Source organism: Aptenodytes patagonicus, unplaced genomic scaffold, assembly GCF_965638725.1.
Source record: "Aptenodytes patagonicus unplaced genomic scaffold, bAptPat1.pri.cur scaffold_82, whole genome shotgun sequence".
Lineage (NCBI taxonomy): Eukaryota > Metazoa > Chordata > Aves > Sphenisciformes > Spheniscidae > Aptenodytes > Aptenodytes patagonicus.
The window spans coordinates 149,179-176,729 of record NW_027472030.1 but is presented as its reverse complement, the minus strand read 5'-3'; the positions used below and the strand labels follow the sequence as shown (position 1 = coordinate 176,729).

General features: G+C 46.6%; 1 gene segment (V, D, J or C); it reads right to left on the bottom strand.

The window, feature by feature from the left end:
* LOC143173460 (T cell receptor delta constant-like) overlaps positions 1–24,942 on the bottom strand; it is a 31,017-nt gene extending 6,075 nt beyond the window's left edge. The window contains 1 exon segment of the C gene segment in view: positions 24,774–24,942. Coding sequence covers positions 24,774–24,846 — 73 coding nt within the window.
* Positions 24,943–27,551: the final 2,609 nt, after the last annotated feature.

Genomic DNA, 27,551 nt, shown 5'->3' with positions numbered 1-27,551 from the left:
TTTTTTTTTTCACTTTGAACTATTTTTTGTTGTCCAGGAAGAAAAGGAATATGCTCAATCTGGGGTTTTAGTGTTGGTATCTTTCTGGATGGGCCAGTGCTTAGGGTCATTTGGTGCCTCAGGAAGTCTTTATCATGCTTTTGCTATCTTTAAAAGTAAAAAAGAAATTATTGTTCTTTATTAGGTTGTCGTGGTTTAATTAGGTTGTCGTGGTTTAACCTCAGTCAGCAACTGAGCACCACGCAGCCGCTCGCTCACTCCCCCCCACCCGGTGGGATGGGGGAGAGAATTGGAAGAGCACAAGTGAGAAAAAACTCGTGGGTTGAGATAAAAAACAGTTTAATAATTGAAATAAAATGATAATAATAATAATATGATAATAATAATAATAATACACAAAGCAAGTGATGCACAGTACAATTGCTCACCACCCGCCAACCAATGCCCAGACAGTCCCCGAGCAGCGGCCCCCCCCAGCCAGCTTTCCCCAGTTTAGGTACTGAGCATGACGTCACATGGTATGGAATGTCCCTTTGGCCAGTTTGGCTGTGCCCCCTCCCAGCTTCTTGTGCACCTCCAGCCTTCTCAGTCGGTAGAGCATGGAAAACTAAAAAGTCCTTGGCTAGTGTAAGCGTTACCTAGCAACAACTAAAACATCGGTGTGTTATCAACTTTGTTCTCATCCTAAATCCAAAACACTGTACCAGCTACTAGGAAGGAAATTAACTCTATCCCTGCTGAAACCAGGACATAGGTAGAGATATATTGTTCCATGGGAGGAGTTATTAAATGAGGATTTTGCTCTGGATGGTGCAAAGCAGATTGATCAAATCCTGTACGATGGACAAGTTCTGCATCCTTAGTGCCACCTGCACCTAAAGACATATAGAATCATAGAATCACAGAATAGTTTGGGTTGGAAGGGACCTCTAAAGGTCATCTAGTCCAACCCCCCTGCCGTGGGCAGGGACATTGTTAACTAAATCAGGTTGCTCAGAGCCCCGTCCAACCTGACCTTGAATGTTTCCAGGGGTGGGGCATCCACCACCTCTCTGGGCAACCTGTCCCAGTGTTTCACCACCCTCATTGTAAAAAATTTCTTCCTTATATCTGGTCTATATCTACCCCCCTTTAGTTTAAAGCCATTCCCCCTTGTCCTGTCACGACAGGCCCTGCTAAAAAATCTGCCGCCATCTTTCCTATAAGCCCCCTTTAAGTACTGATAGGCTGCCATAAGGTCTCCCCAAAGCCTTCTCTTCTCTAGGCTGAACAACCCCAACTCTCTCAGCCTTTCTTCATAGGAGAGGTGTTCCATCCCCCTGATCATTTTCATGGCCCTCTTCTGGACCCACTCCAACAGGTCCGTGTCTTTCTTATGCTGAGGGCTCCAGAGCTGGACGCAGTACTCCAGGTGGGGTCTCACCAGAGCAGAGTAGAGGGGCAGAATCCCCTCCCTCGACCTGCTGGCCACGCTGCTTTTGATGCAGCCCAGGATACGATTGGCCTTCTGGGCTGCGAGCGCACATTGCTGGCTCATGTCCAGCTTTTCATCCACCAGTACCCCCGAGTCCTTCTCAGCAGGGCTGCTCTCCATCCCTTCATCCCCCAGCCTGTACCAATACCGGGGGTTGCCCCGACCCAGGTGCAGGACCTTGCACTTGGCCTTGTTGAACCTCACGAGGTTCACAGGGGCCCACTTCTCGAGATTGTCCAGGTCCCTCTGGATGGCATCCCGCCCCTCTGGATGGCATCCCGTCCCTCTGGCGTGTCGACCACACCACTCAGCGGGGTGTCATCTGCAAACTTGCTGAGGGTGCACTCGATCCCACTGTCTATGTCATTCATGAAGATATTAAACAGTATTGGTTCCAATACAGAGCCCTGTGGGACGCCACTCGTCACCAACCTCCATCTGGACATTGAGCCGTTGACCACTACCCTCTGCATGCGATCATCTAACCAATTCTTCATCCACCAGACAGTCCACCCATCAAATCCATACCTCTCCAGTTTAGAGAGAAGGATGTTGTGGGGGACCGTGTCAAAGGCCTTACAGAGGTCCAGATAGACGAGATCTGTAGCCCTTCCCATGTCCACTGATGTAGTCACTCCATCACAGAAGGCCACTAGGTTGGTCAGGCAGGACTTGCCCTTGGTGAAGCCAAGCGGGCTGTCTCAAATCACCTCCCTGTCCTCCATGTGCCTTAGCATAGCTCCCAGGAGGATCTGCTCCATGAACTTCCCAGGCACAGAGGTGAGACTGACTGGCCTGCAGTTCCCCGGCTCTTCCTTTTTTCCCCTTTTTAAAAATGGGGGTTATGTTTCCCCTTTTCCAGTCAGTGGGAACTTCACCGGACTGCCATGACTTCTCAAATATGATGGATAGTGGCTTAGCAACTTCATCCGCCAGTTCCTTCAGGACCCGTGGATGGATCTCATTGGGTCCCATGGACTTGTGCACCTTCAGGTGCCTTAGATGGTCTTAAACCTGATGTTCTCCCACAGTGGGCGGCCCTTCATTCTGCCAGTCCCCACCTTTGCCTTCTGCGGCTTGGGCAGTGAGGCTCGAGCACTTGCCGGTGAAGACCGAGGCAAAAAAGTCATTGAGTACCTCCGCCTTCTCTGTGTCCCGGGTAAACAGGTCTCCCGTTTTGTTCCGGAGAGGGCCCACATTTTCCCTTGTCTTCCTTTTATGCCCGACGTACCTATAGAATCTTTTCTTGTTGCCCTTGACGTCTCTGGCCAGATTTAATTCTATCAGGGCTTTAGCTTTCCTAACCTGATCCCTGGCTGCTCGGACAATTTCTCTGTATTCCTCCCAGGCTACCTGTCCTTGCTGCCACCCTCTGTAGGCTTCCTTTTTGTGTTGGAGTTTGTCCAGGAGCTCCTTGTTCATCCATGCAGGCCTCCTGGCATTTTTGCCCGACTTCCTCTTTGTTGGGATGCATCGCTCCTGAGCTTGGATGAGGTGATCCTTGAATATTACCCAGGTTTCTTGGGCTGCTCTTCCCTCCAGGGCTTTGTCCCATGGCACTCTACCAAGCAGATCCTTGAAGAGGCCAAAGCCTGCTCTCCTGAAGTCCAGGGTAGTGAGCTTGCTGTGCGCCCTCCTCAGTGCCCTAAGGATCTTGAACTCCACCATTTCGTGGTCACTGCAGCCCAGGCTGCCCTTGAGCTTCACATTCCCCACCAGCCCCTCCTTGTTGGTGAGAACAAGGTCCAGCATAGCACCTCTCCTCATTGGCTCCTCTACCACTTGGAGAAGGAAGTTATCATCGATGCATTCCAGAAACCTCCCGGATTGCTTATGCCCTGCCCTGTTGTCCCTCCAACAGATATCAGGGTGGTTGAAGTCCCCCACGAGGACCAGGGCTTGTGAGCGTGAGGCTGCTCCTATCTGTCTATAGAGGGCTTCATCCACTCGGTCTTCCTGGTCAGGTGGCCTGTAGCAGACCCGCACCGTAATGTCGCCTGTCCCTGCCTTCCCTTTAATCCTGACCCACAAGCTCTCGGTCGGCTCCTCATCCATCCCCAGGCAGAGCTCCATGCACTCCAGCTGGTCATTGACATAGAGGGTGACACCCCCTCCTCGTCCCCCCTGCCTGTCCTTCCTAAAGAGCCTGTATCCCTCCATCCCAACACTCCAATCATAGAAGCCATCCCACCACATCTCTGTGATGCCAATAAGGTCGTAGCCCTGCAGGCGTGCACACGTCTCTAACTCCTCTTGTTTATTCCCCATGCTACGTGCGTTTGCACAAAGGCATTGAAGTTGGGCCCCCGATGAAGCTGTCTTACTGGCTGGAGTTCCTTTGTGCTGCTCTTCAGGCTGTCTCCTGCTGACCTGTGTTCCTTCCCCAGGCTCTGGGCATCTATTGCTGGCCCTGGCATCAAACCAGTAGGAGTGGGATGGATTGAGGTTCCCCTCCCCTGGCATCTCTAGTTTAAAGCCCTCTTCAAACTTGTGTGAAGCATAATATGCAGACAAAGATAAATTTTGTTTGAATACATTCCTCATGTATAGGCTGGACAGCAAAGCAGCTGCCACTTCAGTTATTACTAAGGAAGCAGAGCTGTGGTGGCTAGATATTGTCTGACTGTTACTGAAGATGCTACAAAAGATAACCTTGCAATGCAAGGATGTAAACACAGCCACATCATAGAAGCAAATTACCTTTAATTGAAACATTAATCACTTGGTATTTGCACTAGGGAAGTGTATGAGTACTTTCTCCCCCATGGACAGTGTTTAAACAGAACAATCCTTGGAAGTGGACATGGCATGGTTCCCTTACCCTGAGGTAGTAACTAAGCTAACCTCACATTAACAGCTTTATAGGGAAAAAAGAAGACCTGGGAGCAGAAGACGGGAGCAGGTGGTGTGCCAAGGAAATATGATTTAATACTGCTCTCTAGCTGCTGTCAAGCTGGAAGAGGGCAGGAAGGAAGGGAAATTTATTAACATCCTGAAAAAAAGATAAAAATGACGTGCAGGAAGACAATAAGGTAATTGTGAGCTAGTATAGGACTGATCTACCCAAGTGAAAGGGACAGCAAAGGGAAAGGGTGCAAAACTGTTAGTATAATCATCTACCAAAGTGGTATTGAAAGTTGGCAGTGAGAGCTAACAAACATACACAAAAAAGGGGTGGGAGGGGGACGTCTAGCTGCTGACCATGGCATAAAGAGGCCATGGCTGGAAACGGCCCAAGAGTGGATGGGCCTCGCTCTCTTTCCTGAAGCTATTAGTTGCCTGAGTGATTCCAGACAAGCTCTAAGGCCTCCTTAGAGTTTAGCAGCAATGGAGACTCTGCAGCTCCCATCTCCCACAGCAATCTATAGCTCATGAAGGTGTTTAAGGATGAATGCATTAGCTTAGATTTCCTATGACAGTGAGGTAAGCTGGTATTGACAGAAACTCAGAAAATGTTCCTTGAAGTCATCCTTGAGGAGAAGATGAATGGGAAGAAACTGCAGCTATTATGGGCAAAGACAAGGAGATCATGATCTGGGCCGTGGAGAAAAATACTAATCATGCAGTTCAAGAGGGAATTAATGCATGATCTCTTAAATAATTGAGCTGAAGAAGAAACAGATGTGGAAAAGGGGTGAAGGTGGGGAGAATTGTAATACTAGATTGAGGTGGTAGATAGAGGGGCATAGTTTGCTGTGAGTTGAGATGAAGATAGAGGGGCCCATTTCGATGATGATGCTCAGTAGTAGAGTGTAGGGTCATGATCTGTGTGGCTGGTCAGGGAAAGCTGGAGCTGTCTTCCAGCCACATGTCGTTAGAGTCTTCTCACCTAGCTTCCAGGGGCTGCATCTGCGGTCATCTGAATGATGTGGAGAGAGAGTCATGCCCTATGTGCAACTGACTGAGCTATTTTGTCTGTCTAAAATACCTTGGGGAAGTGCCAAATTTCTTAGAACCACTTGTTTCTCTGTAATGGATACAAAGTGCACACAATGAGTAACTTAGATGGAAACTTCTAAACTGTGGCAGGTAAAAACCTATCTGCTGAACTGGTGTTGATAATTATAGGTTCAAAATCAAATGGTCTTGAACCCAACATCCATATTTGAGTGCAAGAAAAACTGGCATGGCATATAATGATTGTCCTATAGCTTGAATCACAATCAGCATCAAATGCGTTCTTCAGGATGCAGTTGTCTGTGGTAAGATGATGTTGTGAGGAAGTGGTGTATGTTGCACCGTCAGGCTTTTCAGGAAGTCAGTTTGTGTTGGGTGGTTCAGTCCCCTTCAACCACTGTGGTACCTACTCCACACAGTGATGAATAGTCATACAAAAACATTTGTGTTTTCATTTCAGTGTCAGGTGACACCCCTTCTTTGATGTCTTTTCAATGCTGCATTTTGTCTTCCTTTACTCTTTTATTGCTGGATAACAAACCACACAGCAATTGCCATAAATTAAAAATAGCATTGCCAGCATCACTTTTATGGTAGATTAAGGTAATAATACAACTTTCTTACTGAAACATTGCCCGTACTTGGTGACAGTGAATATGGATCCATTTGGATTGTAAGAGCCCTTTTAACTCAAATTACTTGATTCCAGATATATTTTTAATAAACTTCTAGAGTTTTAAGGTAGAATATTTTCTTAAGAATGTCAGGAACCATCTGTCCCAAACACATTAACTGTCAGTTTAATTTTTTTCTTACATATTAGGACTATTCTGGACCTAAAATTATTTATATCTCTAATATTTTCATGCTCTAGGAAAATGAGTCTGTGATGAACAAATTCTTCAGAGGTTAATTTTGCTTGGTAACATTGCCTCTTTTTCTGTGTGGATCTGCTAAAATTTGGGGGGGGCAGGGGAGAGGTGTGGTGATTTTTGTACCAGGAACACAGAATCACAGAATGGGTGAGGATAGAAGGGATGTTAGAAGATTTTTCAAGTCCCAAACCCCTGCTCAAAGCAGGGTCAGCTAAAGCTGGTCCCTAAGGACCATGTCTAGTTGAGTTTTGAATATGGACGCTCCACAACTTCTCTGGGCAACCTTTCCAGTGCTCAGTCACTCTCACAGTGAAAACCTTTTTTTTATGTTTAAGTGGAATTTCCTGTATTTCAGTTTGTGCCCATTTCCTCTTCTCCTGTCCCTGGGTACCACTCAGAAGAGTCTGGCTTAATCCTCTTTACTCCCCTCCATTAGGTATTTGTATAGATAAGATCCCCCTGAGCCACCTTTCCTCCAGGCTGAATAATCTGCTTCTCTCAGCCTCTCCTCCTATGACAGATGCTCCAATTCCTTAATGATCTTTGTGGCCCTTCCCTGGACTCTCTCCAGTATGTCCCTGTCTCTCTTGTACTGGGGAGCCTAGAACTGGACGCAGCACTCCAGTGTGGCCTCACCAGCGTTGAGCAGAGGGGAAAAAATCACCTCCTTCAGCCTGCTGGAAACACTCCTTCTAATGCAGTCCAGGAAGCTTTTTTTTTGGCCTTCTTTGCTACAAGGGCACTTTGCTGGCTCATGTTCACCTTGTTGTCCATCAGGACCTCCAGGTCCTTCTGCCAAGTTGCTTTCCAATAGGTTGCTCCCCAGCATGTATTGGTGCTTGGGCTTATTCCTCTCTATGTGCAGGACTTTGTATTTCCCTTCCTGAACTTCATGAGATTCCTGTCTGCCTAGTTTTCCATCCTGTTGAGATTCTTCTGAATGGTAGCACAACTCCTCCCAGTTTTGTATGATCTGCAGGCTCACTGAGGGTGCCCTCTGTCCCATCATCAAACTTACTCATGAAGATGTGAAACCGCATCAGATCCATTCTTGATCCCTGAGGTAGTGATGGCCTCCAGCTGGACTTTATGCTGCTGACCACAACTCTTTGAGACCAACAGTTCAGCCAGTTTTCAGTCCAACTCATTGTCCATTCATCTAGCCCATATGTAATCAGTTTGTCTATGAGAATATTATGGGAGACAGCACTGAAAGCGTTCCTAAGATCAAGATAAACAACATCCACTGCTTTCCCCTCCTCCACCAAGCCAGTCATCTCATTGGAGAAGGCTATCATATTGGTCAAACACAATTTTTCCTTCTTATATCCACGCTGACTACTCCCAATCATCTTGTCCTCCATACTCCTGAAATATTTCCCTGGATCCTTTTTTCCATCATCTTCTCAGGGACTGAGGTGAGGCTGACCAGCCTGTCATTCCCCATACCCTCCTTCTTGCCTTTCCTGGAGATAAAAGTGACATTTGCTTTTTCCAGTTCTCATGAACATGCCTGGATCCCCATCAACTTGCAAAGATAATGAAGTGTGGCCTCACATGACATTGCTCAGCTCCCTCAGCACTTGTGGGTGCATCCTGTCAGGTCAGAAAGATTTGTGTGCATCCAGTTTGTTTAAATGTTCTTACAACCTGATCCTCATCAGCTGAGGAGGACCTTGGTCTTCCTTGGTCTGGACTTTCCCACTGAATTCAGGGGCCTGGAATTCCTGAAGGTAAATCTTACTAATAAAAAAATGCAACAAAGGTGGCATTGAGTACTTCAGCATTTTCTGTGCCCATTATCACCAAATCCCATTCCCATTTAGCAGCAGGACCATTTCCCAATGTCTTCCTTTTGGTGCTGACAAACCTGTAGAAGCTTTCCTTGTTGCCTTTCCCATCCCATGCCAGATTCATCTCTAGGTGGGCTTTGGCTTTCCTATCCCCATGCCTGCGTGCTTTGATAGTCTCTATGTTCTTCTCAGGTCACCCAACCCTGCTTCCAGTACTTGTATGTTTCCTTTTTATGTCTGAGTTTTGTCAGGAGCTCCTTGTTCATTCGTGTAGTCCTTCTGCCACCTCTGCTTGGCTTCCTGTACATGGGGATGAACCCTGTACATGGGTTTCTTGAGCTTGGAGGAGATGATTCTTGAAAATCAACCAGTTCTCCTGGACCTCTCTTCTGTTCAGGACAGTCTTTCACGGTTTATTTGGCATAAATTTCAGGGTTTCACTAGCAAGGTGCTGCAGGGGTGTCTTTTGTGGAAGGAGGCCATGTACTGCTCTGTGCCTGTCACAGCTGGTTCCAGCTGGCGCTGAAACAGATAAAACCAACCCACCAGGTGTCAAAACCTCAACCAATCAGAGCAGCATATGGCATCTCTGCTCAAATGTATTTAAGGGAGGTTGCTAGCTGCTGGGGTAAAGGAAACAAAAAGGACACTGTGATGATGCACCCATTCTGATTGAGTGAACGGTACTTTGGTTCAGGCATCACCAACGAGTAGACCTGACTGAAATCAGCCCTGCTGTGCAAACCATGAGAACTGTGCTAGGCCATATCTTCGTGGGAGCTAAGGAATCTAAACCATGTCTTACCAGTACCAGCCTGAGCTGGGACTAGACAAACCTATAACAGCTACGGCTGCACTCCTGCACATACACCAAAGGGGGGGAGTTTGACGACAAGTCAATCACTTTATGCTATAAATATCTGTAATCCCCCAAGCCCATTGAGTTCTCCTGTACGGCAGCAGGCTGCATGGCAATGATCTCTGTCTTGAGCAGGGACGTCTCTCAAGGTTACTCCTTAAGGTTGAGAGACCCCTTACCCGGCATCTGATATCTATAAGGAGGTAAGCAACATTTTACATTAGGCCTAAAAGTATATTGTATGCTAGCAACGTTTATATATCCAGCTATAGCTTAATTCTTAGAAATGTAGTAAGTAGTAGAGTGTTTGACCACCATCTAATCACCGTCTAAAATATTGTTTAAATTATCATTGTCAAATCACTGTTTAATTACCATTCAATTATTGCCTAATCACCATTTGATTACCATTCAATTTTCATCCAGTCATTGTTTAGTTACCATTTGATCATTGTATAATCATTAATAAAATCCTTTTAGTTCACCCCACAATGATGATTTCTCTTAATAATTCACCTGCGACAGAGACCTAAGAGGAGGCACAGGAGGAGACATGTGAATATACATATGAGGACACACAAAAGACAGGAAAGGAAAGACATGAGTAGAGACACAAAAAAAAGACACATGGAAGGGGACATCGTTGGGGAGATGACTGGAGCTGCTCTGTTGGAAAGAGGCAGTTCATGCCAGCGCAAGTACAACCCTTGAAGTGAGTGCATCCCATGGAGGAACACATGATGGAGCAGGAACCCTCGCAAAAGGAGAGTGGCCTGTGGAAGAGCCACTTTCCCATGCAAGAGCAGGTGAAAACCCTGAAGGGACTGTGGCCTGTGCAGAAGACCCATGCCAGAGCGGAAGAGGTAAGAAGCAAGGAGCAGCAGAGAAAATGAACAAGAAGCAAGGCACAGCAGAAAGAAAATATGAGGAACATCATCTCAACCTCCTGAGATTCCCCTTGCCTCACACCAATGGAATTGGGAAGGACTGAATATATCGTGTGGTGGAAACGGGACACTGAGATGACAAGGGGGGAGGAGACGTGTTGGACTCAATTTGAACCTGGGGAAGGGTGTTTCCCTAAGTGTTTGCTTAGTAGTCTATGTCTTCTTTGTTTCTCAGTATCTAAATCAGAATTAAAAACTTATGTTACTAGGCAGTAAATGAAAGGAAGGGAAATTCCTTAAGATTAGACTGTTTTGTCTGTGACACATGGAATTCTTCCAGGAAGGACCCTGAACAAGCCAAAGCAGTCCAGTGTTGTGATCCTGCTATTTGCTTTGTTCCCTCCTCTCAGAAGCCTGAACTCCACCATCCCATGGTCACTAAAGCAAGGATGCCCCACTTCTGGGGTCTTATGGTACTTGACTTTTGAATTGGTTACTGCCACTGTTGTGTTTTTTCCTTTTTTTTTGTGATTATTTTTTTCAGACATAAGCCCTTTTCATGATGGTTTTCTTACTTTCTCTAATCTTGTTTGCCTTACTATTTGATCACCTGGCTAACTATGTTTTAGATTGTTTATTTATGCCTGCTTTTCATTTTGTGTGAGTGTCTGGGGAATATCTCTTGCTAAAGTAGCTAGCTTGATTTTCATTTGAGTTTTACAAATTTATTTGATAACTTTAGTTAATGCTGAAAGGAAACTGCAGGAAACATTGAATCCTGAAACTCGGAAGTAAGGACAGGAAAGTGAGAAGGAGATGAAGGAATTTTGCCTCCAGGATGGCATCCCAGGAGGAAAAGGGTGGACTTGGAGGAGACATAGTAGATGGCTTCTTTGTGCATGGTTGCTTGATTACCACGAGCCCACACTAGAAAAGCTCAGCTGCCTCTTTCCAGGAAAAAACCCGAGTATAATTCTTGGTCCCCAGGCAGTCTCTACTCTTACTTTAACACACACTCATATTTCTGTAGCAGTCTACCCTGAGCCTAGCACATCCATCATACCACAACAATAATTGGATTTGTCCACAGTTTTCATTTGTAAAAACAGTCAACATCATCTGAACTGAAGATGACATATCCCTTGAAGAAGTGGGTGTGTATTATGTTTTTGTGTGGGCAGACCCCAAAGCCCACATGCAAAAGGCCTTCCAAACATAGAAATGTATGCTGATCCCCCAGAATAAACAGACATACATAGTCACATGGAGACAGAACTAACAATATAGATATGACATTTTTAGTCATTTTGCAAAGCAAAAACTGTTCTCCAATTCAGCTTCCAATATGGTCTCACTGCCTGAGTGGTATATGCAGAGATAAGGAATGGGGGTTGACTTACTGTGGCTGTCTATGCTACTTGTGGGATTCCCTAAAGAACATGAAGCTACCCTTCAGCCATTTCACAGAAAGCCAAACTTCCTTTGAGAAGACTGGGTAGAAACTGGTTCTGTACACAACTATCAAAAACTTTAATAACGTTTCAACCTCCTCACCCTTTTTTTGCCCTGCTTTTCCCAGAAGAAAGATCTGCAGAGCTGATGACTTGGCTTTGAAAGGATGAAGCGCTGCATTGGACTCTAAAGAAAGGATATAGTAAAGCCAGGTTTTAGGTATTTCCCAGCAGTATGTTGGATCCAGCCCCAATCTCAGCTGCTGTCAGTGAGGGGTATGACAGGGATGTTGCAGGTGACTGACTCTGAGATCTTTTCCATCCCGTATATTTCTTTGCACATGAGAAAGGGTATCTGGAAATGAGAGAGGCTAAACTGAACCGTTGGTAAGATACCAAGGAATCGATTTTTCTATCTTACTTCTTTCATAAACTCTCTTATATGGGATGCATAGACTGTTGGGGTTGCAAGCACACATTGTCAGAAACGCTTGTTCACATTGAATTGCAAAAGCAAGGAAAAATATTACTCAACCTCTCCCCAGATTCCAGTTTACATTGGAGTTTAATGAGAAGACAAGAGAGGCTGCACTGATCAGGTGTAGGACATGGTCAGACAAGCTTACTGAATATGCATCTATTTACATGTGACCAGCTCCTTTTATCCCTTTTTCCCTCTGCTTTCCTATGTTTGTTCCTCCCCAAACCACCTCGATCCCTCCCTTTCCCTGACTTTGTTTATTCCAGTAAACATTCTAAGATGTTCCCAGCATCCCATAATGTGCCTCGTACTCCCAAGGCAGTAATACTCCCCTCAGTCTGAAAGATGCTCCAGAGAGCATCTCCTGTTGACTCATACTGATGAGTTTCACACCTGGATCATGGGGCTGATGGCTCTTTTGGGACAGCCTTGGGAGGAGATGAAGGGGCCCCTTTTTTTCTGAATATGTTATTGGAGATCACCTACCTACCTGCCATTGCGCCTCTTCTGTTTCTTCATGTTTGTGGAGATAAGCCCTTCATGAGCCAATCACCTGTGATGGCCTGGGAGAAGCTGGATCAGGGTATTACTTGGGTTCCCCTACCTGCCATTGTACCTCTGTGTTCCTTTGTGTGTAGAGATGACCTTTTTATCATGCAAGTTAACAACGTAAAGCTATACTTTGCTGATCTTATGGAAGCCTGTGTTGCTGTTCCTGTGTTTGCTGTAAGTTTTAATGCCAATACTTAGACCAAAAGTTGCAAGTGAATTGAAAGTAGTGCAGAATGAGTAAAAAAGAAGGTCTTTTAGGACTTAACTGCACTGTTCAGCATGGGTTTTTAATGTTCTAATTACAGTGTGTAACTGTTTTCTCTTCTGCAAATACAGAGAGGCAGGTATTGTCATGGTTTCGGTCACGATGGGTTAAACTCACATTAATTACAATGCAATACATGAAGGAGTTTGGATTTTATTGCCTCTGTGAAAGAATAATTAACAGTGCAAAGAACACTGAAAGTTATAGAAGAGTTGTTATCTCTACTTTCACTTTCCTTGCTGATAGGAGCGATGGTTTTCAGTGGCAGTGGTCAAGAGAAGCAGGCTGTTAAGTACAGTGATTCTGACCACACGAGCTTGGTTCAGGGTGTCCCTGAAGGACCTCCACAGTCAGATGTCATGGAAGGTAGAGTCTTCCCACCACCACTTCAGGCTCAGATGGCTGAGTTTTGTGAGGTGGAGAGCATCATCCAGATTGTTTGATCTTTACTTGGTGGATCACTCTGAGCTGTTGTTACTCATTGATTGGTGTAGCAAGTCACCAGGCAAATATTCTTGCATAAGTTTTGTTCTGCTCTTTCTGCTGGTTATGTGTTTTTTCATAACATCTGCCTAATTGTGCTTTTGTTTAACAAAAGTTACATACTTAACAAGGACATAGCAACACACTGAAGGTCAAACTGTGGACCTCTGACATCAGTCTAATTATTCTAGTACTGACAGCCAAGTAGGCCAAGACAAGTACATGCGCATACTCCAAGGTTTCAGCAGGCACCAGTGTGCAGACTTGTGGTTACTGAAGGATGGAAAGTAATACCCCTATTATATCAGAAGATTCTCTGCCTTTCCTGTTTGCTCCTCTGAAGCCTGAGAGTTCTGGTGCCATTTGTGGTTATTTCTGGAGATAGGATACCCGTGAGAAATACAGACAAAGGAAGAAGATCTGGTGACTTTCTCCATCCCAAGGGGTGTTGTCTGAGGCTGGAAAAGGACACCTGGTAACAAAAGGCTAGCATATGAGGTAGAGAGGGAAGTCCTACACCTGTGACAGGGTAATCCCGAGCAGTAGCACAGGCTGGGGGCTGGCTGGCTAGGAGTAACTCTGATGAAAAGATCAGGGGTCCTGAACATGGGTCATCAGTTTCCCCTGACAGCAGGGAAAACAAACCATATTCTGGGCTGCATCACCAAGAACATGCCCAGCAGATCAAAGGATATGATTATTCCACTGTAGACAGCATTTGTTTGGCCACACCTGGAGTGCTGTGTCCAGCGTTGGTCCCACTCATTCAAGAAAGACATCGAGAAATTGGAGAGGGTCCAGCAAATGGCCACCAGTAAGATTAAAGATGTTGTGGTTTAACCCCAGCCGGCAACTAAGCACCACACAGCCGCTTACTCACTCCCCCCCGGTGGGATGGGGGAGAGAATTGGAAGGGTAAAAGTGAGAAAACTTGTGGGTTGAGATAAGACAGTTTAATAGGTAAAGCAAAAGCCACGCATGCAAGCAAAGCAAAACAAGGAATTCATTCACTCCTTCCCATGGGCAGGCAGGTGTTCAGCCATCTCCCGAAAAGCAGGGCTCCATCACACGTAACAGTGACTTGGGAAGACAAATGCCATCACTCCAAACATCCCCCCTTCCTTCTTCTTCCCCCTAGTTTTATTGCTGAGCATGATGTCATATGGTGTGGGATATCCCTTTTGTCAGTTGGGGTCAGCTGTCCCGGCTGTGTCCCCTCCCAGCTTCTTGTGCACCCCCAGCCTACTCGCTGGTGGGGTGGTGTGAGAAGCAGAAAAGGCCTTGACTCTGTGTAAGCACTGCTCAGCAATAATGAAAACATCCCTGTGTTATCAACACTGTTTTCAGCACAAATCCAAAACACAGCCCCATGCCAGCTACTGTGAAGAAAATTAACTCTACCCCAGCCAAAACCAGCACAGAGGGTTGGAGGGCTTGGCATATGAAGAAAGGTTGAAGGAATTGGCTTTGTTCAGCTTAGAAAAAGAGAAGGCTGAAGGGACCTAGTCACTTTCAACATCTAAAAGGTAGTTACAGAAATGATGGATGTACTTTCTTCACAAGGGTGCCCAGGGACAGGGGCAAGAGGCACTTGGCAGAAGTTGCCTCAAGGAAAATTTGATCTGGCTATAAAAAAATCATCTTTATCATGAGAACAATTAAACATCGGAACACTTTGCCCAGAGAGGTGGTAGAATTTCCCCTTGCTGGAAATACTCAAGGTTTTGTTTGACAACACTGTGGGCAATGTAATCTAAGGCCCTGCTTTAGCAGAAATTTGGACCAGGTGGTGCCCTGGAGACCTTTCCTGCCTGGACCTCTCTGTGATTGAATACTTTGGTGATTCTAAGAGTCTGGCTTTCTCTTGCAAGGAAAGATGCAGAAACAAAGGCATCATCCCACAGTGTTTCCAAATCACAAAGCTGTCCCCAAAACCTCTGCCTGATGTTCAGGACTGATGCTGTTGTTTCAGCCATTGAAATATAGGGTGAAAAAGGGAAGCAGAAAAGGGACCACTGATCATCTATGCCCTCAGCCAAAATCCATCTTTTGGGTAGGTACTCCCAGTGCATCACAAGGATACATCTACTGCATATATTTCTTTCTTCTTCTCTCCCTAATGTCTGCAATTTAACAGCAAAACTAATGTAGGCCTGCGCTTTCTTCCAGAATAGGCCCTGGTTACGGGGAAACTTTCCTTTCTTTCTAGTGTTAACCCTGTTTGCATCTCTGTCTTGGTGTTGCTACCACAGGGGCAGGTAGAGGTGACTGCAAGTGTGAAGAAGCGCATCTCCGGTGAGAACTGTTTCTTAGACATGTCTGGAGATGCTGATCCAGTTTTGGAAGGAAGGATTCACACACCTAAAAAAGTTCCATCCCAGATTTTTTCACAGATTTTTCTTGTACCAGTGCCCATGGACTTTCTGTAGACAGCTGTGAGGAAGAGGTCACACAGGGATTCCAGGCCTCAGAACTATCTAAGGCCTCTGATAGGAACCAGGCATGTGATGAAAACTGTTCAAGGGCAAAGGTATACCGTGAGCACAAAATGGGTTATTTTATTGCTCTGGTATGCAAGCTGTCTGTGTGCATGATGAGAAACTGATAGTGCTTAATTAGAATTAGGTAGGCGAGTCAGGGCTAAAGTAAGATAATTCTGTCCAAAAAAATGAATAACGTAATAAATGAAATGCAACTGGCATAAGCTGAAGGTTCAGAAGAGAGTCTTGGGATGGAAAGCTGCCTTCATCTGCATAACAGTATCAGTAATACCATATTGGTCCAAAATTGCTAGGTAATAGTGTCAGAAATATCAAATTCAGGTATGAAAGTAATAGAATTGGGACCAATGAGACAAAAAGATAATTAACAGCAGGTTGTTTATTTGAGAAGAGTGTGGGAAGAAAAAAAGGAGGTGCAAAGGTGGCTAAAAGCTATGTTCAGGAAAAGAAAAAAACGGGGCATATGGTATAAAGTTGAGTGGAGAACAAAGAACTCAGGCAGGGGAAATCTTGCGGCAGTAGGATATCTACAGATGGTGGTGAACTGTGGACCCAAGACCCCCAGGATCCTGTAAGGAAAAACATTCAATAAAATGCTGGACTCTCCAAGAGGTCTGTGGTCAAAAGACTCGGTGTGGGAAGTTTAAATAAGAAAGGATAAACTTGTAAGGAGAGAGAGACTTTTACCTTAATATTATGTGCAGGAAGAAAGGCATTAGAATTGAGATTTAGTAGTGCTTATGTGTGTGATTTATAAAATTTCTTTATAGTAATATACTTGTGTGTGAATACTAACATTAAATAATAGAATTTTAACTCAGTATTGCTTGTGTATTAATACTACTAGTAATAGTAGTTGGTTTATTAGCCTATTTAAGCTATTACTAGTTTCTTATGGGTATGTTGGTTAATGCATAAACATCATAACCATCTTGATCAGTTATGTCTCAAGTCTCCAGTCTACAAAGGGAGAGTTGTACTTAGGAAGTAACAACAGCACTCTTTGGGGTGAGAAACTCTGAAACTTTCCCCCACTCATGGACAAATGCTACAAGGTTGACAGGGAATAGGCATCTGAGAATGAGGGAGAATAAAAAAAATAGAGAAACCCTAAAAACATCTGAAAAGCCCCAAACTCTTCAGAGAACAAATGTTTCTACACTGAAGCACTTACGGACATCTGGGACAAAGAGAAAGTAAAAAGCTAATAATTTATGTTTCTTTGTAAACACACAACTTTAATAAATACACATTTCTACTGTGGAAATTAAAAGAGACACACATGACAGAAAATCACAAGGAGGCATGGATCCTCAGATGCTCACTCATATGGCAGGAGAGCTAGAGAAATCAGAAGAAATTGGGTCATGCTGGAGAGGCACACAATATGTGTTTCACTACACAGCCTCTGAATTTCCAAGAACAGCTTCAATCTGTGTCACAAATTCTCACTTTTCAAACTGTGTCTCTCTCTTCCATCCTTTACTGTAAGAGCTTCCCAGCTTCTGATTTGTGACTGCTTCAAGAAAGTAATGAAAAGACTGAATTCAACCTTGCGATCTTTTTTTTCTTCTACCCCAGGACTTACTGAATATGTGCGAAGTATGGTCTAGGAGGTGGCATCAGCAGATGCCAGTGACAAACAAGGCTGGGTTCTATATTATTCTACAGGGACAGCAGTTTCATTTGGGAAGGATGTGACATGGCCAAGTCTCAGTGCAGTGCAGGAGATAAATGGATAGTTTCACACCAGATCATGGCACAGCCATGTTTTCAGAGCACAGCTGGGTGAGACACTCAAGTATATAGTTTATTGCTGTGTAATTTTTTTCTTCAATATCTTGGTCTATTCTTCCCTTTCAGAGGTCCAACACATACTAGTACCTTAATTCCTTCCAGTCATCCTGGCCAAAGAAAATACAGTGTCTTATTAAAATGCACCCTTTCAGCTCACTTTTCCAACTGAAACAGAACAGTCCAATGTATAACATTATTGATTTGATACAATCCTCCCTATGTCAGTGTGAGTGGCACAGAAGTGTCTGCAAGCTGTTATACCATGCATCCACAAGGAGATCTTGTTCTTCCTTTGCCAGAAGAGATGGTGACTTGGCCTGGGTGACATACAAAATTATTTGGACAGATCCACCTACAGTTCTGAGTGTGCCTCAGGAACCTGACAGACCCAGTGCCAAACACAGATATCACTATGTCCGGACAAACCAGATTTGGTGTGATTGACAGAGATCTGATGAACTTCTCCTTGGGGACAGACACCATCATCTGTATCTGGTAAAATGTACCTGGAAAGACAAAGGCAGACATGAAGGTTGGAGATAAAGAATTCAATCCCTTCCCACAGGCAGTAGTTCAGGTAGGTGATGAAGCCAAGGACACTGTAGCTCCAGTCTTACTTTGAAAATGAAAGGTCTGCAAATACTTGCACAACACACATATTCCCAAATGCCAGCAATCACTTGCACAGTCTTGCATTGCACTCCCAGCTAGGCACCAAAGCCTGGAAAGCAGAAGACAGAGCCAGTGCCAACAGCACAATTAATAAATCTCTCTATATGACCAGTGTTAGGTCATCTGTTTAATGTCTAATCACTGTGAACACAGACACCGAGCAAAGGTGGGAAGATTAGAGGAAACCAGTAACCGAATAGTAATCTAAGCAGTGAAAACAGAGCACAGAGAATCTACTGCTCCCTGAGTCCACCCAATGAAGACATTTAGCTCATCATCTGGATTCTGCATCTGGGATGGAGTAACACTGGACACAATTATAAATTGGGAGTGGAGTGTCTGGAGAGCAGCCCTGCAGAAAGGGATCTTGGGGTGCTGGTTGACAGCAGGCTTAATGTGAGTTGGCAGTGTGCCCTGGCAGCCAAGAGGATACTGCATCCTGGGGTGTATCAAACACAGTATAACCAGCCGGTCAAAAGAGGTGATTATCCCACTGTATTTAGTGTTGGTGCGGCCTCTCCTTGAGTGCAATGTGCAGTTCTGGGCCCCACAATTAAAAAAGGATGTGAAGGTCCTTGAATGTGTCCAGAGGAAAGCAACAAAGCTGGTGAAGGGCTGGAAGGCATGTCCTCTGAGGAGTGGCTGAGGACGCTGGGTTTGTCTAGTTTGGAGAGAAGGAGGCTGAGGGCGACCTCATCGCTCTCTACAGCTTCCTGAGGAGGGGACATGGAGAGGGAGGTGCTGATCTCTTCTCCCTGGGATCCAGGGACAGGACGCCTGGGAATGGTTCAAAGCTGCGCCAGGGGAGGTTCAGACTTGACATGAGGAATCATTTCTTTACTGAGAAGGTGGTCAAACCCTGAACAGGCTTCCTAAAGAGTTGGTTGATGCCCCAAGCCTGTCAGCATTTAAGAGGCATTTGGACAATGCCCTTAATAATACACTTGAACTTGCAGTCAGCCCTGAAGTGGTCAGGCAGTTGGACTAGATGACAGTTGTAGGTCCCTTCCAACTGAACTACTCCTATTCTATTCTATTCTATTCTATTCTATTCTATTCTATTCTATTCTATTCTATTCTATTCCATTCCATTCCATTCCATTCCATTCCATTCCATCCTTGTTAAGAAACAGGGAAACTCTTACCAGGATGACTTGCAAACAAAAAGGGGATGATAAGCTAGTGACTTATTATTGGATAACAGGAAGAGGATTCGGGGATTGAATACACCTTATTATAAAGTGGTCTAAGAGGATTGCGAGAATATGCAAGAGACGTGTTAAGGGAACAGAAAAAGATGGAAAAAAGGAGGGATCAAGGTGATTCAGGAGAGAGAAACGTGGGGAATCAGGGAAAAAGGGATAAAAGGGACCTGTTGTATGCACTGGGGGCTGGTCAGTTCATTTGTCTGGCCATGCCCTGCATGTGATCTCCACAGTCTGTCCTACCTTCTTATTAAAATCCATTTCTAACTATATTCCTAGGTGAGGGGGCTCTCTATTCTGTGTACATGTGTGTGTATGGAGATGCCCATTGCCTCTTGTCCTGTCACTGGACACCATTGGAAAAAGCCTGGCTCCATCCTCTTTACACCCTCCCTTCAGGTATTTCTATATTGACAGGATCCCCCCTGAGCCTTCTCTTCGTCAGGATGAACAGTCCCAGCTCTCTCAGCCATTCCTCACAGGAAAGATGCTGCAATCCCTTAATCATCTTTGTGTCCCTTTGCTGGACACTCTGCAGTACGTCCATGTCTCTCTTGTACTGGGGAGCCCAGAACTGGACATAGCTCTCCAGGTGTGGTCTCACAGATGCTGAGCAGAAGGGAAAGATCCCCTCCCTCGATCTGCTGACAATGCTTTGCCTAATGCAGCACAAGATACCATTTGCCTTCTTTGCCTTCTTCCTTCCTCTTCTCCTCCACCAGCTCTGTGCCCTCAGAGGCACCACCCTCTCTCCTGATGGTCCCTTGCTTGCAGGCTCCTCTCACCCAAAAAGCCCCATCAGCCCAAAAGCCTTTCCCCTTGTGCAGTGAGGTTTTACACATGCTGCTGCAGACTGGCACTGCTCAGGCCCTACCCCAGGTCCAGCATGTGACAAAGCATCCATCCACATCCCCATGCCTAGAGCTGTGAGGGTACGTACCCTCCAAGGGTACAACCCCCTTCTTTACAGGAGGGGGTTCAACAGGCAACTTGGGGCAGATTTGTGCTGCACAGAGAAGGAGCCATGTGCCTTCCTGCAGCCCCTACACTGGCTCCACAGCATCCCTGCCCAGAGAGATGCCCTGAGGTGGTCCCTCTGCCCCCATTCTCCTGGGATTGAAGGAGCACCAGTGTAGCTGTGAGGAAGAGGCGGTGATGGTAGCCTGTGGGGAAGTGAATGGAGGTGAAAAGTCTGTGCTGTGTGAGAGGTTTGGGGATTGACCTGCCCATGGGACTTATTCACACATGAAATTTTATTTCTAACTTCCATTATAAATGTCAAGTTTTACTGCAAATTCAGTTGCCCATGGATAGATTGGGAGTTCCAACATCTATTAATCCCAAACCTCACTGATATTTCCCAGAGTAAGTACAGGCAACTGTCATTTTGAGAAAGGGCCCTGTCACCTGTCCTGGTTTCGGCAGGGATAGAGTTCATTTCCTTCCTAGTAGCTGGTACAGTGCTGTGTTTTGGATTTAGTATGAGAATAATGTTGATAACACAACGATGTTTCAGTTGTTGCTAGGTAGTGCTTACACTAGTCAAGGACTTTTCAGCTCCCCATGCTCTACCGACTGAGCAGGCTGGAGGTGCACAAGAAGCTGGGAGGGGGCACAGCCAGGACAGCTGACCCAAACTGGCCAAAGGGACATTCCATACCATGGGACATCATGCTCAGTACATAAACTGGGGGAAGCTGGCCGGGGGGGGTGCTGCTTGGGGACTGGCTGGGCCTTGGTTACCGGGTGGTGAGCAATTGCATTGTGCATCACTTGCTTTGTATATTATGTTATCATTATTAATAATAATTATTATTATTATTGTTTGTTGTTGTTGTTGTTATTATATTTCAATTATTAAACTGTTTTTATCTCAACCCATGAGTTTTCTCACTTTTACCCTTCCGATTCTCTCCTCCATCCTACCGGGGGGGGGGGGAGTGAGCGAGTGGTGAGCGAGTGGCTGTGTGGTGCTCAGTTGCCAGCTGAGCTTAAACCACAACAGTCCTTTTTTGGCGCCCAACATGATATAAAGGGTACACACCATGAGGCACCCTATGGTTTTACCTGCGTGACCACGGAGAGAATCAGAAGGGTAAAAATGAGAAAACTCGTGGGCTGAGATAAAAACAGTTTAATAATTGAAATATTATAATAATAATAATAATAAATAATAATAATAATAATAATAATAATAATAATAATAATAATAATAATAATAAAGAATATACAAAGCAAGTGATGCACAATGCAATTGCTCACCACCCGGTAACCAAGGCCCAGCCAGTCCCCAAGCAGTGGCCCCCCCGGCCAGCTTCCCCCAGTTTATGTACTGAGCATGACGTCACATGGTATGGAATGTCCCTTTGGCCAGTTTGGGTCAGCTGTCCTGGCTGTGCCCCCTCCCAGCTTCTTGTGCACCTCCAGCCTGCTCAGTCGGTAGAGCGTGGGGAGCTGAAAAGTCCTTGACTAGTGTAAGCACTGCTCAGCAACAACTAAAACATCGTTGTGTTATCAACATTATTCTCATACTAAATCCAAAACACAGCACTGTACCAGCTACTAGGAAGAAAATTAACTCTATCCCAGCCGAAAACAGGACACACCCCAGCAGTCCTCCCCCTTTTTGTGCTGCCTCTCCCTCCACTGATGTCACTGTGTGCTGCCTGGCACAGAAATAGGTGGCTGTGTCTAAGGCTGTAAGGGCATTCAGCTGCAGGGAGACCTTGCTCTTGTCTTTATCTGCAGAGATGGTGACTCGGCCTTGGAAGGATGGGGCATAGCCTGTGTTATTCCCAAAAGGATAGATCCAGCCTAGAAATTGCAGCTCTCCTCCTGGGGCCTGACGGACACAATTCCAGTCATATCGATTACTATTCAGAGGTGTTCCTATTATAGTACAGGTGAGTGGGAGTGATCCGGAGACCTTCCCCTCCTTGGGACCAGATGCCACCATCTTTATGGGGGAAAGGGTACCTGGAAAGACACAGGGCAGGTGTGAGATTTGAGTGTCTATGAGAAAGCTCATGGGTGCAGTAGTCCATCCTGGGGTTGTAGGGTGCACAAAACCAGAATTTTGGCCTTTAGTTCCAGGAGTTATCCCTGGAGGCAGGTGGCTTGCCCAGACAGCACAGATCCATATTTCTTTGTACTAACCAAAGGACTGTTGAGGCAGGAGAACCATGAGAATCTGGGTAACTGCTGGTAAACATGCCATATCTTTAAATATGAATCCAAAAGCTTGGCAGAAGGAGAGCATGGAGTCCCCAGCCCTTCGCAGTCCTCCTGCTCCCTTCACCAGCTATGCCTGGACCCACACCCCCATGCACAAGAAAGTGCAGAGGACAGGCTGGGCATGGACAAATGGGGAATTGGTTTGTCAGTTGCACATGAGCCCCAGAGGGACAAGAAGCACAGGGCTCTTAAACCTCCCCAGGAAATGGCTTGCCCCTAGAAAATCCCAAGGCTGCTCAGAGCGAGACTGCACAGCTCCTTAGGGCTGTTATTGTCTTTGTCTAGGAATGTCTTCCCCTTACTCCATGCTCAGAAAAATCTTTGATGCACTGCACCAGCATCCCATCCCACCTGAAAAGGGAAGATGATTTCCAGGCAAGGATTCATCTTATGTAGTGGCATTTAGAGTTGGGCAGTAGTGGGCCAAGGTGTGCAGGGGCAGCCTAAGCCTACTCAGTCCCAGTCTCTCTCCCCTTCCCTCACGGCTCTCACGTCCCAGCAGTGCTGTGCAGGACAAGGTCAGGAGCCAAGGACCCATCCTCTATGGGATCATGTCCTTCTGTTTTGGTGCAGGGAGAAGAGAAACTAAACCCCAAAGGCGCACAGAGAGGAGCAGAGCCCAACTCTTGACTCCCAGAAGGGAGAGGCAAGACCTGGGTTAGGCAGATGGAGGCTGTGACCCTTCTGGCCCCATCACACACCCCCAGCAGCACTGGGAACACCAGCCCAGGGGACAAACCAGTCCCAGCTTCTGCATGGGTAGAGGTGGGCTGAGCATGCTGGGCTCATCTTTGGGGCTCATCTGCACCCTTTGTGGGACCATGGTCCAAATGTACCCTGCAGCCCTGCAGGAATACGAGTCAGAGCTGGGACTCTCCTGGGCCCTGCTAGGCTCTTCCAGCCCTGGCTCAGCAGAAAGAGAGGCATCCCCGGCTCCACTCCCTCTTCCCCAGCAGTACCCCTCCTCTTCCTCCTCTTGCATCCACAGGAGTGTCTAGCTCTCTTTCCATCCTCTTTCCTGTGGTGTTTCACACTGGCCCTTGTGTAGGCGAGATCAGTGCCCTGGGGTGGAAACTGGAAGGGCTGGATGTAGAGGGCAGGCAGGACATCACTGGACATGTAGTCCCAGGGTGAGCAGAGACCCAGGGAGGATTTTGGCTGGTCCCTGCCTGACTCCTGCAAGCTATGCTAAGTCACCACATGCAGAAGATGTTGGTAGGGTCCTGAGGATGCAGGATGCACAAGACCAGAGATGTGCTCTGGGAGCTTCTCCTAGAGGTGGTGGCTTGCCTGTCCACAGCAGCCCCATATTGCGATGTGGAAGAACTGTGGTTGATGTAGGAGACAAACTTGGTACCCCTACACTAGGCATCTGTTGGTACAAGTGAAACCCAAAGGTCAAAGGCCTGGCAGGAGAGATGCATTGAGCCCCTGGGTGCTGTCAGCCCCTCTCGACCTGCCACAAGCCACACCTGAGGGCTCACATCTGCCAAGACTCATGGCCACAGTCACAGCAACAAGAGGATAGGTTCAGGGTGCCCAAAGGCCCCCTATCACTTTCACCTGTTGTGCCCCTCGCTCAGGGTTGTTCCCCACCATTGACAGACTGTTCATTCAGCCAGGGCATGGTGTTTGGTAGCGGGGGAGGAGAATGCTGGGGGGCTACAACCTGTTCCTCTCCTTTTTACAGAGGGAAGTTAAAGTTCCAAAGCTGTCCCTGTTCCCCCACACAACCTTTCTCTCTCCATGGGCTGGATACCCCAATATGTGGATAAATGAGATGTGACAGAGCAGGAATGCATGGGATAGGCATTACAGAGGGGCATGGAAATATCTGGGCACAGAAATGGCCCTGTGTTCCTGGGACCCCTCTTGGGACCTGCCTTACCTCCTGCAGTTGCTGCCAAGAGGAGACGTGACAGCATCAGGACCATCCTGCCCTTGCTCCTTCTTCTCCAGCCAGAGATAAGCCCAGAGCCAGCCTGGCTCCCCCCGTTCCCACCCACAGCAGGACAGTGCAGGGCTGAGCGATGCTCTGGGGATCTGGAGAGAGGGGTCAAGATACCATGGGAGGACAGAGCTCAGATCTACCCAGGTCAGGAAGAGCCAGCTTGGGCTCCCATCCCTTCCAGCCCTGGGGCTGGTGAACATCTCTTCTATGCCTTGCAGTGGGGTACTGCAGGGTTATGTCAGATCTCCATCCTACTATTGGTCATCCAACTTCCACACATCCTATGGGAGGGCAGGAAAGGGCAAAGTATTTCAGGAATGATACAGGTCCCAGGCAGAGGGAAACACAAAAAACCCATGCCCATGTTCTCTTCCCAGGAAAGGGGGGGCCTCTCACCTTTAACGGCTGCAGCAAAGGTGATGACCAGGATCCAGAGGAGCATTGCAGGCTTCCCCAGAGGAATTTGCATGGTGCACCGTGAAGTAGGAAAGTAAAATTGTGGGGCTGGGAAGGGCTCAGACCTTCCTCTCTTTGAGACAGCAGAGAAATGCCCTGTTCTTCCAGCGCTGAAGGCTCAGACTTCCTTGTAACTCCAGGCAGATTTGCAGCCTTTTCTGAGCAACCCCTTTGCAGTTGCAGGTACTTCATACACTGGGGAGCTGGATACATTCGTCACTGCTGGCCTGGGTGGGGACAGGAAACCACATTCCCTTTTCTGTACAGCTCAACTTGCACAGGAAACACAGGGACCTCTCTTGTCTCCCCAGGGCCCCTCATACCAGTATCTCTGAACCTCCTGTCAGAGGCTGTGGCCCTGCAGATGGCTGTGGTTATGTAGATGGCTGTGAGGGGACAGGCATGGTAATGTGGAGAGGGTCTTCTCCCTGGGAGTGATATCCTCCTTCCCTCAGCATGGCCCAGACCTGTTGCCCCACCCCCAGCCAAGGGCCACAGCTACCAGATCTGGGAGGGAGCAGGAGGATTTTCACTTCTGGCTGCTCTATGTCTGTATCACTGTGAGCTGTGCCCAAAGCACTGAAATTGAGCAGGCAGTCTTCCTGTTCCTGCGTGGTGAAGAGCAGGATCCCCACCTGGGAGGAACCCTGGGCAAAATGGGCCATGTGGCCATAGGAGGGAGAATCCTGTCACCCACCACATATTGTGGGGGCCCACAGGGATGTTCCAGTACTAATGCTGATAAATGCGAGAGGCCTCAGATCTGTGACTCCATCAGAGAGCTCCCCAGTCACCTGCTTATTGCCCATACTGCTCAGTGCGCAGGCTGACTTGAATTTCATTCGGAAACAAAACAGGGTTGTCTCCGCTGCTCCACTTCACCCAGCACAGAGAGGCTGAGTGGGGAGCTAGAGGAACAGGAAGAGCTGCTCCAGGTGGTTTAAACACCCAAAGGGATTTAGGGGCAGCAAGAAGAGCTGTTAGAGGGGCTGGAGGCAAGCTCTTTCGTGGGTTAGCACAGAGCACTTGGAGCTCTTTAGGGGGCATGAAAAATGTTGAAGATCCCCCTCAGGCTGCTTAAATCCTGCTCTTGGGTCCTGGTGTAGGAATGAGGCAAAGCCAGGAAGGACCCAGTTGCTGCAGTGGATCTCTACCCTCCTCACAGTTCTAGCTGCAGGATATCAGGAGTTTATAAGGGCTGAAGAAGCGATAGGAGGGGCTAACTGAGCATGTCCATAGGTGCAGAGAGAGAAAGGAAGAGAAAAACAAAACAAAATATCTGTGACTCAGCCTCAGTAATGGAATCATCTCCAGCCACACTCATGTGTGATATAAACCAGGATGAACTCATGTCCATTTAATACCACCATTCAATTTCACAGGTTAAAACATGCAGTCACCTTTCTGCATACTCCTCCCACATTCTTGTGTAGTCAGAGAAAGTCCTATACAAAACAACGATGAGTGTCCCATAGCTGTTAGCTGAAATAGCAGCCATCAGTGTAGGGGCATGCTAATCTTCAGCCAGAGAGGCTATGGCCTTCAATTAGGAATAAAATATTTCTAGAAAATTAGGTGGGCTTTTCAAAAGAGCTTGCTGGGCAGGGCTACCTTGACATACATTGAATTGTTCCTTTCTCTATTTTTTCTTTGGTTCTGTTGTCATGCTTGGTCTGTGTGGCTGCATTTCTTTGTGAGCAACCGAAGTGAGTTATTTCCAGCTTTCCTCTAAAACCAAGGCCATGAAATAAGAAAACTATATTAAGATGTAACTACTTATTTTTTCTGCTTTTTTTTTAACTGGTTGGTTAACAGGTTGATCTTTCATTCTGCTGTAGTTGGGAAGGCAGAGAAAGAAATACCAGGACAGGTTGAACCAGGACTTGTAACTGACAATGAACTGGAGATTATATTTTTGCATGCCTCATAGTTTACAGGGTTTACAGGTTTACTGTCTTTGTGCAGTGCACTATGAATCCACAGGGGAAGCCCCTCCATTCTTTTCCTGCCTTCTTAGAGTGACACTTGATTGGCAAAGAGGGAGAATGCTCCTCCTTTGCTTTCCGGGAGGAGCAAGGCAGGGGGAATGATATGGATTGCACCAGAGAAGGGTAATGGGCTGCCATTTTGGAGGGAAGCGCACTGGCACATGGACAAAAGGAGATTTCTAAGAGCACTGAGCAGGGTTGCTCTGTTGTTTCTTTTTGTCACAGCCCTTCAGGACTCTATGTCCCTGACCCTGTGTCTGGACAGTGGTAGGTAGTTGGATCTGCAGGGCTCTGGGAGTACAGGTGCAGGGTCAGATTCAGGGAGATCTGGTTGGTGAAGGGTACTGTGGGAATGAGGATTAAATTTTTTGAGGGATGGGTCATATCCTGCATCTCCATCTCAATAAATGAGACACAACCAATTCAGCTTTTTCTGGGGCATTCCCTGTACCAGTTTCCTCCAAAGCTTGAGTTGTGAAGCTTTCCTATACCAGGCTGGACAGCGTCAGCTGTAACGGCAAGATGGCACCTTGGGAAAGAGAGTCAAGAAACTATTCTGACCACTGGAGGTTAATGGAGAATGTGTGTGTGTGTAGTCAGGAAGACAGAATGTTTCCCTAGTATTCCCCTGTCCTCTACTTCCCTCTTCAGGCTGGGGAGGAGGAGGCAGGGGAAGGGGATAATGTACACTTCCCCAGTAATGGGAAATAGATGGCAGAAAGGGGTCAGA